The sequence below is a fragment of the Alosa pseudoharengus genome, unplaced genomic scaffold (genome assembly GCF_046254945.1).
Source record: "Alosa pseudoharengus isolate Yale_2024_CS ecotype anadromous, Long Island Sound unplaced genomic scaffold, YU_APseudo_1.1 YU_APseudo_1.1_scf_8, whole genome shotgun sequence".
Classification (NCBI taxonomy): domain Eukaryota; kingdom Metazoa; phylum Chordata; class Actinopteri; order Clupeiformes; family Clupeidae; genus Alosa; species Alosa pseudoharengus.
Window position 1 is genome coordinate 10,267,079 of NW_027468870.1, and position 20,000 is coordinate 10,287,078.

The 20,000-nt window shown below is 43.4% G+C and overlaps 2 protein-coding genes across 12 annotated transcripts in view; one reads left to right on the forward strand and one right to left on the reverse strand.

The window, feature by feature from the left end:
* zbtb20 (zinc finger and BTB domain containing 20) overlaps positions 1-13,250 on the reverse strand; it is a 50,192-nt gene extending 36,942 nt beyond the window's left edge. For both annotated transcript variants that reach the window (XM_076275079.1, XM_076275078.1), the window contains exons 1-2: positions 12,684-13,250; positions 952-1,138 (exon numbers count right to left, since the gene is read on the reverse strand). The gene's annotated coding sequence lies outside the window, so the exon portion shown is untranslated. The remainder of the gene's footprint in view (positions 1-951; positions 1,139-12,683) is intronic.
* Positions 13,251-13,650: 400 nt separating this feature from the next.
* LOC143111991 (uncharacterized) overlaps positions 13,651-20,000 on the forward strand; it is a 12,071-nt gene continuing 5,721 nt past the window's right edge. For 4 of the 10 annotated variants that reach the window (XR_012984648.1, XM_076274243.1, XM_076274240.1 and 1 more), the window contains exons 1-5: positions 13,651-15,789; positions 15,907-16,034; positions 16,967-17,188; positions 18,056-18,280; positions 18,383-18,526. Coding sequence is in view for 7 of the 10 variants with exons in the window: in XM_076274243.1 (XP_076130358.1) it covers positions 15,990-16,034; positions 16,967-17,188; positions 18,056-18,280; positions 18,383-18,526 (636 nt within the window). In the remaining 3 variants the exon portion in view is untranslated. The remainder of the gene's footprint in view (positions 15,790-15,906; positions 16,035-16,966; positions 17,189-18,055; positions 18,281-18,382; positions 18,527-20,000) is intronic. The other 6 variants (XR_012984646.1, XM_076274241.1, XM_076274242.1 and 3 more) reach the window with 6 other exon arrangements.

Below are 20,000 nucleotides of genomic sequence, written 5' to 3' on the forward strand. Positions count from 1 at the left end.
GAGAGAGAGATAGTGAGAGAGAGTGAGAGAGAGATAGTGAGAGAGAGGGAGAGAGAGAGAGAGAGAGTGAGAGACAGAGAGAGAGAGAAAGAGAGAGGTACACAGACACTTCCTTTATAAACAGTAAATACCCAGATGTATACATAGTATACTTCCTTAATAATCTACTTAATAATCTACTTCCTTTAGGGAATATCACGTAAAGTTCACATGATACACAGACCCCTAGATGGATACATGTGTGTGTGGATTTGTGTGTCTGTATCTGCATGTATATATGCACTTGTATTTGTGAGTGTACTGTATGCATAAATAGAAATATAGATAAATGTTTGTGTGTGTGTGAGACCGAGAGAGAGAGAAAGAGAGAGGTACACAGATACTTCCTTTATAAGTATAAGTATAAGTATACTCTTTTGATCCCATGAGGGAAATTTGGTCTCTGCATTTATCCCAATCCGTGAATTAGTGAAACACACTCAGCACACAGTGAACACACAGTGAGGTGAAGCACACACTAATCCCGGCGCAGTAAGCTGCCTGCAACAACAGCGGTGCTCGGGTAGCAGTGAGGGGTTAGGTGCCTTGCTCAAAGGGCACTTCAGCCGTGGCCTACTGGTGGGAGTTTGAACCGGCAACCCTCCGGTAACAAGTCCGAAGTAAATATATATTATATTATATTTATAAATATATATTATAAACAGTAAATACCCAGCCAATATAACCTGCCACCGTGTTCCAAAGGAAGGTTCTATTGGTTACGTGAGAGAGATCAGGCCCACACACTTGTGCACTCTGCAGAGCGCTGGAGGAGATGGCGGCCAGCAAACTCACACACACACAAACACACACACACACACACACGCACACATCCTAACCGACACAGCAGTGGACCACAAAGGCACACAGACACACACACACACGCCGATAGGAAGTGTCTTCAGCACTCACCTGTTAGATGCACATGTGTGTGTGATGGTGGCGGCGGGTGATAGTGTGTGACTGTGGAGCCCCAGCGAGACGGCGGGTGATCGTGGGGTCTCAGCGTCGGGGCGTGTGGGGGCTCCGGGGCTCACATCGGCACCAACCCCCCCTCTCAGGACGCGCCGCTGCCTCACGGCCCTGTTGCCTTGGCAACCTGTTAAACAACGAAGAAATGCACAATTAGTGGTCTGGATGGGCTCCGGCCACGCCCAGAGAGTCGGTCCTCCCCATTGGCCACCCTAAGAGAGCGACGCCTTCATGCCTGCATGTAGGACACATAGCTTCATAGCCAAGCCAATCATTTTAGACAATATACAACAATTAAGTATACCACCTCATGTTTACGAATTCACACATGCAGGTCACATTAGTTCCATAGCCAAAGCCAATCATTTTAGACAATATACAACAATTAAGTACACCGGTAAGGCATTCACATGTGCAGGACACATATAGCTTCATAGCCAAACCAATAATTTTAGACAATATACAACAATTAAGTACACCGGTAAGGCATTCACACACGCAGGACATATAGCCAATCATTTTAGACAATATACAACAATTAAGTATACCACCTCATGTTTACGAATTCACACATGCAGGACACATTAGTTCCATAGCCAAGCCAATACTTTTAGACAATATACAACAAATAAGTATACCACCTCATGTTAAACTAACGCATTCACACACGCAGGACATATAGCCAATCATTTTAGACAATATACAACAATTAAGAACACCGGTAAGGCATTCACATGTGCAGGACACATATAGCTTCATAGCCAAACCAATAATTTTAGACAATATACAACAATTAAGTACACCGGTAAGGCATTCACACACGCAGGACATATAGCCAATCATTTTAGACAATATACAACAATTAAGTATACCACCTCATGTTTACGAATTCACACATGCAGGACACATTAGTTCCATAGCCAAGCCAATACTTTTAGACAATATACAACAAATAAGTATACCACCTCATGTTAAACTAACGCATTCACACACGCAGGACATATAGCCAATCATTTTAGACAATATACAACAATTAAGTACACCGGTAAGGCATTCACATGTGCAGGACACATATAGATTCATAGCCAAACCAATAATTTTAGACAATATACAACAATTAAGTACACTGGTAAGGCATTCACACACGCAGGACATATAGCCAATCATTAAGTACACCGGTAAGGCATTCACACACGCAGGACATATAGCCAATCATTAAGTACACCGGTAAGGCATTCACACACGCAGGACATATAGCCAATCATTAAGTACACCGGTAAGTATACCCTGTGGCACGCACACCTCTGCCCAAGCGTGTTGGCAGGGACTCGGTGAGCGGCGGGCACAGCGTGAGCAACTCAGAGGAACAGCGGCAGACCAGACGTCTCCAGACTGGTACACACTGGTACACACACACTGGTACACACACACAGGTACACACACACACACACACACACTGGTACACACACACACACACACACACACTGGTACACACACACACACACACACACACTGGTACACACACACACACACACACACACACTGGTACATACACACACACACACACACACACACACACACACACACACACACACACACACACACACACACACACACACACACACACACACACACACACACACACACACACTGGTACATACACACACGCACACACACACACACTGGTACATACACACATGCACACACACACACACTGGTACATACACACACGCACACACACACTGGTACATACACACACGCACACACACACACACACTGGTACACACACACACACACACACACTGGTACATACACACACGCGCACGCGCACACACACACAGAAGAACTCAATGGCAGACACATCCAGACTGGGTCACCTCAAACACAATGGCAGGGTGATGTCCACAATCGCTCAATCCCTGAGATTAAAATCCTGAGCATCGCTTAGTCCCAAAGATGAGGCCTCATCAGCAGAGACGCCCTGGTACACACACACACACACACACACACCTGAGTGTGTGCTGGTCTCCCATCAGCAAGTATGTGCAAGTACACACACACACACACACACACACACACACCTGAGTGTGTACAGCTGTCTCACGCTGGTACACACACACACACACACACACACACACACACACACACACACACACACACACACACACACATCTGTGTATGCTGCTCTCCCATCCACAGGCACACACTGAATTTGATGGAATTACAGGAACCACCCAAAATGAAAATCTGACTGCATGTGAAATAAAACACAGACATGTTTGTCTGTAGAAAAAAAAAGCTTTGTCTGAATAGGAAATAAAAGAGAAATGAAAAGCTTTGCCTGCATGAACTAAAATAAACAAATTAAAAGCTTTGCCAGTATATGAAATAAATGCAAAATTAAAATCTTTGTCTGTACAATAGAGAAATTAAAAGCTTTGTTTGTAAGTGGCGTAAAATAGAGATATTAATATCTCTATTTTAAAGCTTTAGAGATAGAGCTCTATAGACAAGGCAATCATTTTAGATAATTAACAACACATCAGTTGCAATATAACTTCAATGTCAAATGATGCAAAATCTCACCACCTTAAAGTAACTGAAAAACTGAACAATTCAGAAGTAACAGTCTAGATTTACTATATTGAAAATCCAGGCTGGACATGAATAACCCAGTACAACAAAAACATTTCTGAGATCTGTTTATTTTTTCATCCCATCCACAGTTTATTTTTTCAGCTGCTCTTTGCTAGCCTGACTCCGCCCTCCTACGAACTTCCACTCAATTTTAATTTCCCCTCAGTAAGTCGTCTGGGTCTGCAGTATATTCGCGGGTTTTCTCCTGCAAAAATCTGCAGGTCCAATCAGCGAACAGAGGGAGTAGCTGAGAACGATGACGTTGAGGTTGTGCGCTAGTTTGAGCCAGACATACGTCACGACCAAACGTTAGCGATTGGTTATGGCAGATCCAGAGTGGCTCTGGGAAGATCCAATAGTTTTAAACCTCAACAGAGTACTCGCCTTCAAGGAAGTTAACGCTTGGCAATGGAAAGTGGCCAGACTCTCTGTACAAATGAAATGTACGTACAAGAGTCTGGATATTTCCAGGCTAGCTATTTGCTGCCCTACCTGCCTTTCAAATACCTTAAAGGTGTTCTATCTGATTGGAGTCAAAGTTTTCACTTGTTTCCCTCTTCACAAACTCTTGCGTGATCATGGAATGTCCCTCACCATGTCGGCCAGTAGTTTCGTACTATCCGTAAATAAACCGTCGGTCCCCTAAACCTTTTACACTTGTGCAACTCCATATCGTCACACTCCTGTGCACTCTCTACCCCGTGCACTCTCTACCCCGTGCACTCCTCTACCTCGTGCACTCTCTACCCCGTGCACTCCTGTACCTTGTGCACTCTCTACCCCGTGCACTCCTCTACCTTGTGCACTCTCTACCCCGTGCACTCCTCTACCTTGTGCACTCCTCTGCCTCGTGCACTCTCTACCCCGTGCACTCCTCTACCCCGTGCACTCCTCTACCTCGTGCACTCTCTACCCCGTGCACTCCTCTGCCTCGTGCACTTCTTTGTCCAGGCCATGCTGATGCCAAACCTGCTGGAGCATTTGAGAGCCCAGCGAAGGTAAAATTTAATTTCTCCACATCGTCACGTCACCAAAGACTCCCAATACCCATCAGGTTGGTTTCATCTTCTTAAGTTTAATCCTGCAGTTTGGTGCCGTAGGGAAAGAACACCTCTTTTCCCTTGGATGACGCCCATAGAGGTTGATGTTAAGCAATATCCGTCACACACTGTGCTAGCTAAAACTCCGATCTTCATCGATAACTCCTGTGCCAAGCCTATTGCACACACACACACACACACACGTACACACACATTGTGCATTGTGTTATCTAAAACTCCAATCTCCATCGATAACCCCTGGGCAGAGCCTAATGCACGCACACACGCGCGCACGCACCAAGCAAGTCCTAGTAAACCTTTATGCTGTGCAGTCTCTCTCTCTCTCCATCACACACACACTGAGCGAGACTGTGCAAGTAGTCCAGTGTCCATAATGACCTCGACACAGTAAACCTTAATGCTTTGCAGTCTCATACACACACACACACATGTACACAGTATACAGTAGGGCTGTCACTTTTGCGAAAAAATCCTGTTCGATTCTTGAGACATAATTGTTCATTGAATCGATTGTAAAATCGATTTTTCATGTCTAAATACGTTTAAATTTTCAACGCCAAATATAGGCCAATCCACGAACAACTAACAGGCATCAGGACGAACGTAAAGGGGGCGCTTGAAGACGCACAAGCCAGCAATATTTCTGATGATTTCTTGGCGTGAAGTTTCGTGCACAATGACAAACAGGAGTGCAACATTCTCGAAAAACAATAAGCAGAGTGGACTGCCATAACATCAGTGAAAAACATTACTACAGGGTTCAACGTGGCTGCATTTAAAATGAATAGTGTACATTTTTAGTTAAAATCGATTCCCTATTTTAGTTTTCGAAACTTGTGTTGGTTGGTCCAATCGATTGTGCAATCGATTTTCGAACGTAAAGTGACAGCCCTAGTATACAGTGTACAGCTTATAGTGATGTGTAGAGATGTGTTCAGTGTATAGAGATGTGTTCAGTGTACAGAGATGTGTTCAGTGTACAGAGATGTGTCGAGATGTGTACAGCCTATACAAATGTGTACAGCGTATAGAGAGGATATGTGTAGAGATGTGTACAGCACATAGAGATGTGTACAGCGTATAGAGATGTGTACAGCATATAAGCGATGTGTAGGATTTTGTACAGCGTATAGATGTGTAGAGGTGTGTAGAGATGTGTACAGTGTATAGAGATGTGTACAGCCTATAGAGATGTGTACAGCGTATAGAGATGTGTACAGCCTATACAAATGTGTACAGCGTATAAATGTGTGTGGAGATGTGTACAGCCTATAGAGATGTGTAGAGCCTATACAAATGTGTACAGCCTATAGAGATGTGTAGAGGTGTGTAGAGATGTGTTCTGCCTATAGAGATGTGTAGAGATGTGTACAGCCTATAGAGATGTGTAGAGGTGTGTAGAGATGTGTTCTGCCTATAGAGATGTTTAGAGATGTGTACAGCCTATAGAGATGTGTAGAGATGTGTAGAGATGTGTTCTGCCTATAGAGAGGTGTAGAGATGTGTACAGCCTATAGAGATGTTTACAGCCTATACAGGTGTGTGTGTACAGAGATGTGTACAGTGTTTAGAGAGAGATGAGTACATCCTAGAGATGTGTTCTGCCTATAGAGATGTATAGAGATGTGTACAGCCTATAGAGATGTGTACAGCGTATAGAGATGTGTACAGCCTATAGAGATGTGTACAGCCTATAGAGATGTGTACAGCGTATAGCTATGTGTACAGCATATGCACTATCTGAGTTATGCGTTAACTCAGATAATTCAAACACAGATACTGCTTCATATCAAAAAAATATATACAATAAGCTCTGTGATTTAAATGTTAAATGAATGTGTATGTGTATGTGTATGTGTGTGTATGTGTGTGTGTGTGTGTGGTCTCAGAAATCTGTTCGCAAAATATTCACCACACACCAGAATACACCTACAGTTGATAAACACACACCACACACACCGGCAGACTCCTCATACAAACACACACCAATACACGCCACAGGCACACCACAAAAACACACACTAGTGCATATTGCATAATCACACACACACACACACTGAAACCACGCGTCCTCTGCCGAAAAACTGCTCTGACTAGAGTGATACCAAACCCAAAACAGTAAACAGGTCATCCTTCCCTGTCTCTCTCTCACTCACGTACACAAACATACACACACAACTACACATTTACACACACACACACACACACACAATTAGACTATACAGACTATAGTACAGCTTTCACTTTCCACTTTCACTTTTAGAAGTGTGAAATTCTTCATATGTATTGTCTTTGTCTGCACATGCACAAACACCTTTACACACACCAATGTGTTTGCTGATATTCAAACTCAACTTTGCTGATTAACCCGTGTACCCAGTAGTGAACATGCAGTGCAGGATTAGACAATTCGTTCTGAATTACACACAAAATTTCCCAACACGCTGCACTATTTTAATGTCTTTCATTTATGACACACACACACACAGATTTGGACCATGGTACATTCCAATAAAAAGTTGCAAAATGTATTTAATCTCGAACAAATCGCCATACTCCTGTGTGTGCTCCTGTGTGTGTGTGCGTGTGCGTGTGTGTGTGTGTATGTGTGCGCGCCTACAGTTTTGTTTCCAGCCAGGTTCTATAGATTTTGCAAATCCAATTGTTTCTGTAAATCTGGGGTGAGCCGGTACATGCATACGTGTGTGTGTTTTAAGGACATGTGATTTGGATGACCTGTCGATGAATATCTGTGTGTGTGTGTGTGTGTGACACACTCAGCTAAAAGGCTACCAGACAATAAGGAAGTTAAGGAATGTCACATTTAACATATAAGTGAAGTCTCATAATTATTATATAATACATTATTAATATGCTACCACATGCAGAAAGAGAGAGAGGGGGGGGGGTAATTGGTTGAATGAATAATTTTATATTTTGAAAAGAAAACATACAGAAGTCTGCTTCTTCTTACATCACCCTTAGATCAAGGATAAACAGAATAAATGAACCAATAGTATTTCTGTTTTGTGTGTGTGTGTGTGTGTGTGTGTGTGTGAGTGTGTGTGTGTGTGACTGGGGTAGCACTAAGCAGCTTAGATTTACACCATCAATACCGCCACAAAGATGGAAAAACAACTATGCATACAAAGCACCTACATCCAGAATCAACACATTTTACAATAGATCTACGTCAACTACAATCAACACCAAAAACACAAATATCGTGGGTGTGTGTGTGTGTGTGTTGTCCATGTGCGTCAGGTGCCATCCCTCTTTCTTAAACATCAATGTCTCTCTCACACACACACTTCTCCAGCAGGCAGGCTGCACCCCACGCGACTCGCCATGTCTAGCTGAATTGGCCTGATAACGACCAGACTTACACTCAGGCTCTATTAGACATGTGCACACACACACACACACACACACACACACACACACACACACACACTCTCTCACAAACACACACACACACTCTCCCTCTCTCTCTCACACACACACTGCGGAAATTGTATCCACAAGAAAACGTCCACACACTTGCCGTTGTGAACATGTCTACACACACACACACACACACACACAAATGTCCACACACAAACTCACAGTGACACGTATGCATGCATGCACACACCTATTCACTCACACGCGCGCGCACACACACACACACAAACACACACACACACACACACCTACAGTGGCAGAAACAGGAACAATGAACTTCAATTTGCTTCATTTTATATAGTTAAATGTGCGAATGAAGATAATCAAAAATGTTATAATTTGTTTTGATTACAGTATAATTAAAATTATATCATCATGTTTTTTTAAAGCGTGTGTACACAAATCATAATAAGCAATGAGAAATCATGGAACACACCCTGACATACTCAAAAGATGACCATGGCAACCTACCCAAAGTTAGCAAACACACCCATAAGTAAAAACAACTGGCCCATACACACAACAAACAGAACGGAACAGACAGGACTGACACCAAATACAAAAACGCAAACTAGCGATATTAATATAACAAGCAATAACACTCATAAAATGCCCCACCTCCCCCCAGATACACACACATACACACAAGCATGCACATACACACGCACGCGCGCACACACACACCGAGCACACGGAGTGCCCTCCCTCTCACACAAACGATCTCCCTCATTCTCACTCAATGTCTCTCTCTCTCTCTCACACACACACACACACAAGAAAATAAAATACACATGCACACGGGTCTGTTTGTCTGACAGACAGTAAAATAAAACACATATGCTAACTTCCATTTTATAATTTGACAACAATATAACGCCACATGCACACTTGAGAGCGCGCAATATGCTATGCAGTAGGCTACCCTAGTCATACCGAAACTCATTACGGCTTCTTAAGTCACTCTGAAAGTAAGAGAATCGGTCAAAGATTTAAAGCAGATTCGGCCAACGCATCCGGTTGGATATCAGAGCTGTGTCAATATCGGCACATACATCGCCAAGGCTACTCTCTTCCAATGGCGTAACGCAACTCGTCCTATGTTGAGCAACGGTCGGTATGGGGCCTGGGCGATATGCATTCGTTATTGCATTGCAATTACATTGCAATTTTAGCCTTTCTGGCTTTCTCGTTCTAGGTTAACTTAGGACCCATCGCTTACTGGTCTAACAGTGAAATCTTCCATAAACTGTTGCTGCTAATTGAATTTACAGAAACACATAAACTGAACTTAGACAAAGCCATACCCGACAATAGTCATGGAAATGTAAAACGGATGTTAGGTCTCAAAGTTATCAATTCGGTTATCAGAACTGATGCTTTACTATTTAATTTCTTTAAAAGACAATAAGGATTGTGTGTAATACATTACAAATTAATGAATTTGGCAAGAGGTCAACGACATGTGCGTGATGGCATTTTGCGAAGTGTGTGTGTGTGTGTGTGTAAGAGAGAGAGAGAGAGAGAGAGAGAGATTTTCAGAAACTGAGTGCGTAATAGAAAGCTGGAGAAAGCGGGAGGGAGCGTGGAGATTCTCTCTGTGTCCTGAATAAAACGTCCTGAGATTTATATATTATATAACCTAATTGTGTGCATTTCTGTGTCTCTGTGTGTGTACAGAGAAGGGTGCAGGGGTCCAAAACAGCATAGTGCTGCAGGTTGTTCTGTAGGTGCGTGTATCGACGTCCATTAGCTGAAAATTATATTTCATAAGAGGCAGATGTTAGGCTAGCTATTCTTTTAGCCAGTTCCCCGAAAACTTTAGGTTCAGCAAAACACAATAAATAGCCCATCTTAGGCTAAAACAACGAGTGCAGACAGACTCTGACTTGTTTCACAGAACTGTTCTTAAACTTTTCAGAGGGATGTTTTGTAATGACAATTTACCATTAAACGTACTATCCGTGGAAAATCTAGGGTTGCAGGTTGGCATAATGTTCCCAGTAAGAAAAAATACAATTTGAAGCCAGCTCGCAACCCCTTTAACAATTTGAGAGCAATGGGGCATAGGCTAGTAATCGTCCACAACAAATTAATAACTTATCAATAAACGGTTAGAAATTGTCAAAAGATGAATTTGTATTGTGAGCTACCATTCATTGGCAGGGTTGACTGACTATATATAAGGCCTGTTCTAGGCTACACCTTTCAATGTACCCAATCGACGAACAAAAACGTGCAAGACAGAGTAAGATCACACTGCTGTGGAGGATAGAAACGAAATGAAATTTAAAATAAACTCGTGGATTCGATGTTTAACAGGAAGTCTGCATTCCTGGTTAACAGTCAGGTAGTGACAGCTGGCGGGGAGCGACAGAGAAAAGGGGACACACTATTCCAGAGGACATTGCTTCAACAACTCTATGCGTTTATTAATGTATTTCAAAGGCTCGGGTAGGATATACCTGGATAGTTCGGTGGCAATTGAAGCCAAGGAGAAAGTTTGTGTGCTCTGTGAGCCGTTCTTGGTCTGTCTCCCTCTCGCCCACTTCATCATGCCTTCCTCAAATTTGAAATCCATAATAAATGACCCGATCGTCATAACCTACTTTTGTTTCTGTCGGGTCGGTAATCCGAGCAAGCGCGCTCCAATGCAGGCTTTGGCACGGATCTGCCCCTGATGCTCGCCACTCGCGAGCGCCCGCAGGGTGTGCGAAGTGTGGCCTCGCGACCCGATCACATTCCTTGTCCAAGATTTTGAGCCACGTGCACCGTCTAATACCGATGGATGGGCTCTGATAATAAGCGACTCGTCCTCTGATTCAAACCGAATCAGCTAAACTATAGGACACTGCGAGAGCTCAGAGGCATGGTCGAGGGAGGAATCAGGGCACCGAGGCTCTTCCATACCTGACCCCTCAGCTCGCAATGTCCAGAGAGAGTAACATGCCCAAGCAGTAGGCCACGCTGGGTCTACATGGTGCCTCTACACTGGCATCGACTCAAGCATGTCCTTAAACCTGATTAGCCTGCTCGCTATTCATCCCAAATAAAATGACCAGGCACAAGACAATAAAGCAAAAATGTTAACTGAGTATCCTGGTAATGGTCGTCTTTCGGGAAAAGGCCACACGCTTAGTTAGTTTGCATGTGTTTCAGAACTTGAAATAGGCTAAGCTGATGGATCTATGTGGGCTGCACAGGAAATGTTTAGTGTGATAGCCCATCCGAATAAATTACAATCAAAAGACAGCCAAGAACGTTCACTTCGGCTGACAGAAATTCCATGTAAAGCTTTTTTAGAAAGAAAAAAATATGGGTTATAATGTGAAACAAATACGTAGCCTCCTTTGTCATTAGGTTGTTTGAAATATTCTATTCTAAATATTGAGATAAGAAAATACTTCCCGAGTCTAGGCCTATGGGCTATTCCAGTGAACACAATAGCACTCTATGCAACTAATAGGCCATAAGGTAATAGGTAGGCCTATACATGAACAGTTATCAGGCCCAGGAAAATTATGTCTCAGTTTAGGTATAACAACCAAACTATCTGTGAAAATCCATGTGGCAACCTAACAGCCAAAAGTAGCGGGTTCGGCGCAAGCACACACAACTGAGAGATGAGGAGTCAAGATATAATTCCAACAGGCCTGATTTGTTTTTTTGGTCAGGGCTAGGTCTGCTACGTGTGGTCGTTATTGTGGCAGATATTAAATATTGAGGGGACATTGTGTTTGGCAGTTGGCTGTCTGTGCACGCTGAGGACCATCAAAGCCGAACGGCTCCGCACAAAAAAACAACAACAAAAAAACAGAGACTGGCTACACGCCGTCACCCAATATCATAGTCTTCATTCACAAAAATTACGCAATTCCATTATATTGAAATTGCGATCTTCTAGTAACCAGACTAAGACATAGCATAGCGCGTGCATTGCTCGCTCTGCCTCTCCCTCCCTCTCCCCTCCCTCCGAATGTCACCTCAGGTCTTCTCTCGCCTCAAAACGGCCGACCCGACCCGTCACTGCCGAAACAGGCTAGCCCTCTCTCCGAAATGAATCTCCATGTCCTCCTTCCTCGTCCATTATTTTCTAATAACCAAATATAGCCTACGATTACAGTAGCCTACACGCTAATGGACTCTTTCTAAATTCACAAGAACCAACCTTCAAAATAAAGTTTAACGCTTTTAAATTCACGAAATCTTTCGCTGGAAATGCAAATGGGAGGAGACGACAATATTATATTATCGGATAAAAATATAAAGTCTGGGAGCGATAGCTGACCATGTGCGTCTGTAAAATGTCGCTTGTATGTCGTGTTTTACGCAAAGTTTCGCAAACGTGGGTTATTTCGACCCAGCAACAAACGTGGAATTGTCCAGTAGAGCCGGAGGTAGTGCCAAGAAAGACACAAGACATTAAACCGAGGTTGGTGGCAGGTACGGGGCAGAAGCAGAGCCCATGCCGCTTGGGTGAACATCCACTGGGGCTGGCTAGTGAAATATTTTGGAGGCAATCTGTCGTCCTACCTGCTTGTTCGGAGTTGGGGGATTCCTTTCCCCTTTGTCGCCTCTTGCTGTCTATCTTGCGGGCCACGGCGATGTAAGGGTCCTTTCTTTTCAGTGTCTGTAGCCTATACTGTCTTTCTTTCTCTCTCCTGGGGACTGAAGGCTGTAGGCTAGTTGGTAGTTTCTCCTCTGTCTTCGGGTTGCGTTCCAAAAAAATAAAAAAAACAAAAAAACAAAAAGACAAGGAGTAGCTTAATTTGTGGCCTAATTTATTTTCTTCGCAGTTCCTTGTTCCTTGTCTTTATTTTTAATTTTGTCAACAGCACAAATAATTTCCTCTCCGAACCCCCAATTCCTTCTGTTTGTTCACAGTAAACCCATCTTTGCCTTCGCTCTGTGTTTCAATCAAATAGGCGTGTGGTGCATCCTAACTTTCCCAACCCAAAACCCGAAAAGACCTCTCTGCCGTGCGATCTCTCCCCCTTTTCGGCGAATCAGCCGACTCCGCCTTCTTTTTTCCACTATTGGTCCAGATGTTTTTTCAGACACGCCTTTTGTGTCGTCTGGGCTTCGCAGAGTTGTGTCGTGGGAGCGCAAACTGGACTGGGTGATCTGTCAATCAAACATAGTTAGCTTTTAGCATGCAATCGCCCTTTGCAACCAGGAAGTGTATAAAGGTGAGAAGAAATAGGGTTGAAGCCACCCGCTGACACCCGAACATGTTTTTTAAGTTTTACTTTTTTAAAATCAACATACAATTTCGCTATGGAGACATGTAAGTGTATTGTCTTGCAGCCTAAATCTTTCACTAAACCAGTACAGATGTAAACCTGTACTCAGTGCTTGCATTCTGTATTAAGTAAAAGGGAGGCACCAACATATCTGTCACTCGCTGTCACTTCTCATTGGTTGGAATCAACGTCTGTCAATTCTCTCAGATTTTTGGTTGGACGGCGATTGACCCAAACAAGTCTCTTCGCGACAGGCAGCAGGCTTGTTCGTGAGTCCCCCACTCACTTCGTCTACGCATTTATATTTCGCTTTATTTATTTCTCATACGTCCTGAGTTGACCTCGGAATTGAAAAGAGATGCGAGGGGGGTACGAGAGATACCCAATCAGAGCAGGAAAGACGGACACCGCGTGCTTGCCAATTGGCGCTCGCCTTGCACGTTCGGACTGTGAAGCCTTGCAGTCGCGAGAGAGACCCTAGCTACCCCCTGCCCGTTTGCGCCGACGCCCCCCCCACCCCCGCCCTCTTGTGTCTAGACATTGACAGGTGTGTGTGCGTGTGTGTTCGTCTAGACGGTGGAACTGGGAAGAATAATCAGACATCCTCCATGCATCCATCTTTAATCTCCATTATTTGCCAAATGCCCGTCGTGGATATTTAAGACAGAACCTCTATTGCACATTAACGTTACAAACATCGCTCCGACTATCAAACCCGTTGATTTCAAGACAACATAAATGTAAGCCTAATTAAACAAATTTGTAATTATAAAATACTAAAAAATGCATTATTCTTTTTGGTTGTGAAGGCCTCTGCTACATGCTAGCTGACCAGCGACATGCTTGCAAATTAGGTAGGGTGGGGGAAGCCATTTTATTTTAATAACGCGATATCAGAAAGGTCCATTTTGGGATTCGACTAAAGTGAGTTTGATTCGGTGTTTCGGGCGTGCATTGACCGAGTTTCAATCTGCAGTTCTTATGAAACTAAAAAGTAAAGTAAGATTCCATGCTAAATACTCCGTACAATCGTTTATTTTATGATTCATTTAAAAATATACAAATATAGCATACACGCAAGGAGGCTTCCGGGTTGAAATGGAGAACTCAGATGGACTTCTAGTGCCCCCTATTGGATGAAAAAATCGACAAGTTATTTCCGGTCGTCGGGTTCAGCCCAGGACATTCTTCGTCATGTTTTTGGCCTACATACGAAAATATGACCTAATTCGACCTTATAGAAGTATTCAGAACGACAAAAATCCACATTCAGTGCCTAACTTAAAGTATGTTTGGCATTTTTGTGAAATAAACACTAAAGGTTTGCATGTCTAGCTGCACAAAAAGTTTACTTTGTTCAACTCAAATGACCCACATGCAGACAGACGGTGCTCTGCAAAATGTCTAAACTGGGTCAGTAGAGTTTTAAGCTGCCTTGTATATTAAACATGAACATTTTATAGGCCATATCAAATGGTTGTTCGTATAAACGAGGCTGTAGTCCTAACTGGCTTCACAGAGGTCACTGGGGTTGGCAATCAGAAAGTTTAGCTGTACAGCTGGCACTGCACCATTACGTGCATGTCCAGTATGAACAAATGTGTGTTCGTTCATAAAAACCCCTTGTCTGTGTTGTGAACTGTGTGTGAGCTATTCATACTGAAGGTATGAAAACAAGGCTTTTGCACGGAGGAAAGTCATGACAAACGATTGCACAGCAACTTTTACACATCTTTTGCACACTTGTCTGTAGAGCCTGGCTGTATGCAAATATAAAGATGTTTTCAATCCAGACTTGGCTAACTTATTGGCCCTTTGTGTGTGACCTATTCATGCTGGACATAAGAAACTCAGGCCAATTCTGCCTATCACAGAGAGCTTTACAGATATGTAAGTCAGCTATCAAGAAGCAGCAGTTGGCTATGGGTAGGGATAACATTGGGCTGATATTTATACTATGATAGCAAATACATTTTATTATGCTGAAACCTGTCACCATTTAGCCTCGTAAGACCATCCTGATCTCGTGGGCTTCAGGTTTCCATTCGCAGATCAGTCTGGCATCTTTCCGATAGAGAAAATTTGGAACAGTTCACCTAATGAACGGCCAATCAGCGTTGGTTTTGAGGCAGGTGTGACGCAACAAACAACATGACGGCATCCACAGATGAGATGAGCATAGCTATCGCGCAAGTTTTATTCAAATTAGAAAGTATTCCTGGGGAAGCTGTGAAGCTATGAGTAATCAGCCATGCAGCTGGGAGGAATGAACGACACAGACATCCTCCACGGCCAATTCCAGTTCATAATGGAGGAATATACTTTCGTCAGAAGTGTAGCTACCGTGAAAACTTGATGGGAATTGTCGTTGATTAGGTTCATGTCACATACAAATGGTAAGTTAAAAAATGTTAACGTTACGTTACCTAACTTAATTGTATGTTAAACGAAGGCATTAGAAGAACACTTTGTTCATCTAATTGGTTGATTTGGCCCGTTGATAACCAACATAGGTGGTGATAGACAGATGGTTTATCCAATCAGCTAACCAGTATTTCCGCCCCTTCCCAAAAGTTCTCCAACGGAAAGCTCCCAGATGGACATGCAGAGCAAATGCGAAGCATCCATCTGGCGGAGTCAGGTTAGTCACCATTACCCTCACTTCCATTGATTAATACTAATAATACTACCCTCAATTCCATCGAATATACTAATCCCCCATGTACATCTATATGTCTGCAGAAACAGCAGAAAAGATTACCTGAAATATTTAGATGTATCCCTAATCCGTATAACACCAGTGAACTACATTTAGATTTTTCATTTAACAAACCGTATAACACCAGGGCTTGTTTTACCAGGGGCTCAAGGGGCTTGTCTTACCAAGCTCCAACTACTTGTCTCGACATTTAATGCTATGGCAACCAAAGCAGGCCTGGACCCTAACAGGCATTACAACTAACACAGGTGTTATTGTAGCCTCCAGCTAGCAGCACATTCGAAGGCCCCAGGCCCTAAAACAGGTGTTCTTGTAGCCTCCAGCTAGTGGCACATTCACAGGCCCCCAGACCCTAAAGCAAGTGTTCTTGTAGCCTCAGCTAGTGGCACGTTTGCAGGTGCCTTTACTTTAGAGTCTTACTCTATGCAGCTGAGGGAGGCCTGCCTCTATACATTTGTGGGATGTTGAAGGTTGTATAAAGCTAAGTTGCCTGATATTTAGCAGACACTATTATTCAAAGCGACATGGACATCGCAACGACGGGACTGAAATCCAGGTTGAACGAAAGTCATTCATGCATGCTTCAACGTAGGCTACTTTTTTATAAGTAGCTTGCATTCCCATATGGCACCGTAACTCATAACGGCTTCTACCGTTGTGCCCTTGAGCAAGGCACTTAACCGAGTTGCTCTGCGGAGGATGGCCCTTGTAAACTGACACATGGAAGTTGCTTTGGATACAAGTAAATGTAAAGTGATTCCACTGCTGTGGTGGGTTCACCCCAGTACACACGGTAGTCAAGTCATTATCTTAGGCTTCCTTGCACACTGTTGACCCCATTCTCAATGTTGCAGGTCAGAGGTCAGAGGGCACTGACTCCTGTGTGGCCCAGTCAGTCAGCGCAACTCTGGGCCCGGGACAGCTGGTCTCCTAAGGACTATGTCCAACCCAGCAGGTCTCATTACTTAGGACACTGGTCCAGAACACAATGTCTACTGCTCACAGCAACAGCAGCCCACAGAGAGCAACTACAACCAATTACAGAACTGAGTGACCTGAATTACATAAAGAGCAAAGTGAGGAAAGCTCAATCTGTCATTCATTTGAAACTAAGCAACTTACAAAGCCAATACAGCCAAACAACATGGGCTAAATTATATAAACACCGATAGGGCTGGAAAATAGTTGAGGTAAACTGAATTCCAACACATGCGAAGACATGAAACAATAACATGTTTTAGTAATGCATGTACCCACAGTCATAAGATTTAAGCACAGTGCACATTCATGAACATCAGTATAAAATATGAAATGTAAACATGCCAGAGCTAATTTCCGTCCGTAGTCCCTAGGTAGGCTACTGTAGGTAACACAGGAAACAGAAGGAGATACAAATAGCCTACAAAATATATATCTACACAGATAAGGACTGAGTCACTATGCTGTCCACAAATACTGAACAGTGACAAGGCCAGCAGAACAAATAACAATGATCAAGAGCCTACACAAAGTCAAGTCAAGTCAGTTTTATTTTTAAAGCGCATTTAACATGCACAGAGTGCAACCCAAAGCGCTCCACAAACAAGATGCCGGATGGAGCGGCGTAGTCGCCAGCGTTCCCGTGACATCAAGACATGACAAATACATTTAAAAAACAACACACAAAAGATGCCGACAGAACAAGCGGACGGAGCGGCGTAGTCGCCAGCGTACCCGTGACACCAAGACATACCAGACAGACAAATTAAATTCCTCACAGTTTGAAGTGTTAGAACTTTCCAGGTAGTTAGAGTAGGTAGGTACCTAAAAGTAGCAAGTGAAGGTCAATGAACAGAGTGGGGCCACTTTGGATTGATTGCAAAACAGATGTGCTGCTGTGTGCATCTGAGTGTCCCATAAACCAATGAATAAATAAACTTATTTTGTGTGTATGTATTTTTTAGGCCAGTGCCTCTGAGGACCCAGCAATGTATCCCTCTGAAATGGCTGCTGCCCCCCAGTCAATGCCTAAAAAAACCCATAAACAACTGCAACACAGGAGATCTGATTGGTCCACTGGCCTCAGTTTTACAATTTCAAGCCCCAAACAGCCATCAGTAAGGCCACAAACTAGGCCATCATCATCTGGACAATACACTGCACGACCTGCATCATGGCAATACCCACAGGTAAGCCACGTATTGGCTTGACAGTCAGCCAATGTTCACATTTCACTGTAATGTTTGTAACACCTTGGTCACTATTGAAGTATCAATGTGTAATTTTGTAAGGAAAGGACTGAAACACCCTCATCATTGTTGAGTCCCTCGAGGGAAGCCAGTAGCGTGACACAACAGCCCTCAGTAAGGCCACGAACTAGGCCATCATCATCTGGACAATACACTCCACGACCCGCATCATGGCAATACCCACAGGTAAGCCATGTATTGTGTTGACAGTCAGCCGGAGTTCACATGGACCATAGAATAGTCTAGAATAGTATCTACTTTTTGGCTCCCCTTATCCTTGGCCAAGGCCACTGCTGGACTCCCCCAGAAGATAACTGCAATGAGACGCTCTTTGTATCCCTTCACCCCACCTGCAAACAGACTATGAACTCTACACATATACATACACACACACACACACATCTTTACACACATACACCCCCTACTCCCCATCCCATGCCTTCGCCGCTTCTTACTCCCAGTCTGACAAGCGGGTCTGGAACAGCGCTGACAATGGCTGCAGGAAAGGATGGCTGATTGACTGGTACCTCTCTCTCTCTCTCTCTCTCTTACACACACACACACACACTTTGCAAAATGCCATCACGCCAGTGTTGTAGTCAAGTCACTATGCCTCGAGTCCGTGTCCAGTTTCGAGTCCTCAGTGTTCAAATCCGAGTCAAGTCCAAGTCATTAAAAAAAATTCTAAGTCAAGTCCGAGTCGAGTCCACTACTCATCCGAGTCAAGTCCGAGTCGAGTCACTATTGATCCACGTTGAGTCCGAGTCGAGTCCCTATTGATCAAGTCGAGTCCAAGTCCAGCACTAAAGTAAGCATAGCCTACATGTCGTTCCATTTTTTTCCATTGCAGATGAAATCCTTAAAAGCAAAACGGACAATCTTCTGTCTCCAAGCAGGGGTGCCATCACTTGTGTGAAAGTAGTATTGCCAAATTTCTTGCCAAACCCAATGTGTTGTATTTATTATATCGGAGAGAATACCATACCATAGCTATACCATAGCCTATAGGCCTACTCATAATAAATGAGCAATCCACATCCCAATCACACAGGCCATTAAGTCACATTATGCTGTTACTGACTGCTGACAATTGTATAGGCAGTGTTGTAGAAGTTCATACTTCACAAGAGCTAGATGAACGTTGGAATAGGCCTATTTTGTAAGAGGTAGTGTGGATCATAAAAGGGCATTTTTTAAAATTCTGGCTGTAGACTACACAATTTTAGTGCAGTTTGGGAGGGACAGAAACAGAGCAGGGCCCGTCTTGGTAGCTTCTTTCTGACTCCCGTGACGTGAACACTGGCTACCGGCAACTGCATAATTATGTTATCACTTCACTGACACTATGGAGACATATTTCACGTCAACAATAGAGATGAAAACTAGCTTTAGTTTAACGAAGATGTAGATCATCTGCCTAATTAATTTATTTGTGCAACAGGCCATGTTCATTTCAGCGAGATGAGTGAAATAAATGTTTTTTTAAGCTGCCATTGCCATACTATTTGCTACGATATTCACCTGTTAGAAATAGAACACGTTGCTATTTCCTTTTTTTTCGATCAGTGGATTAGGCTATCAAATCGCTCGTTTGAACAGTAACAGTAATCCAGTTCATTCGTGGTTTTAAATATAGTTGTTTCTGGCCTACCCACGAGAG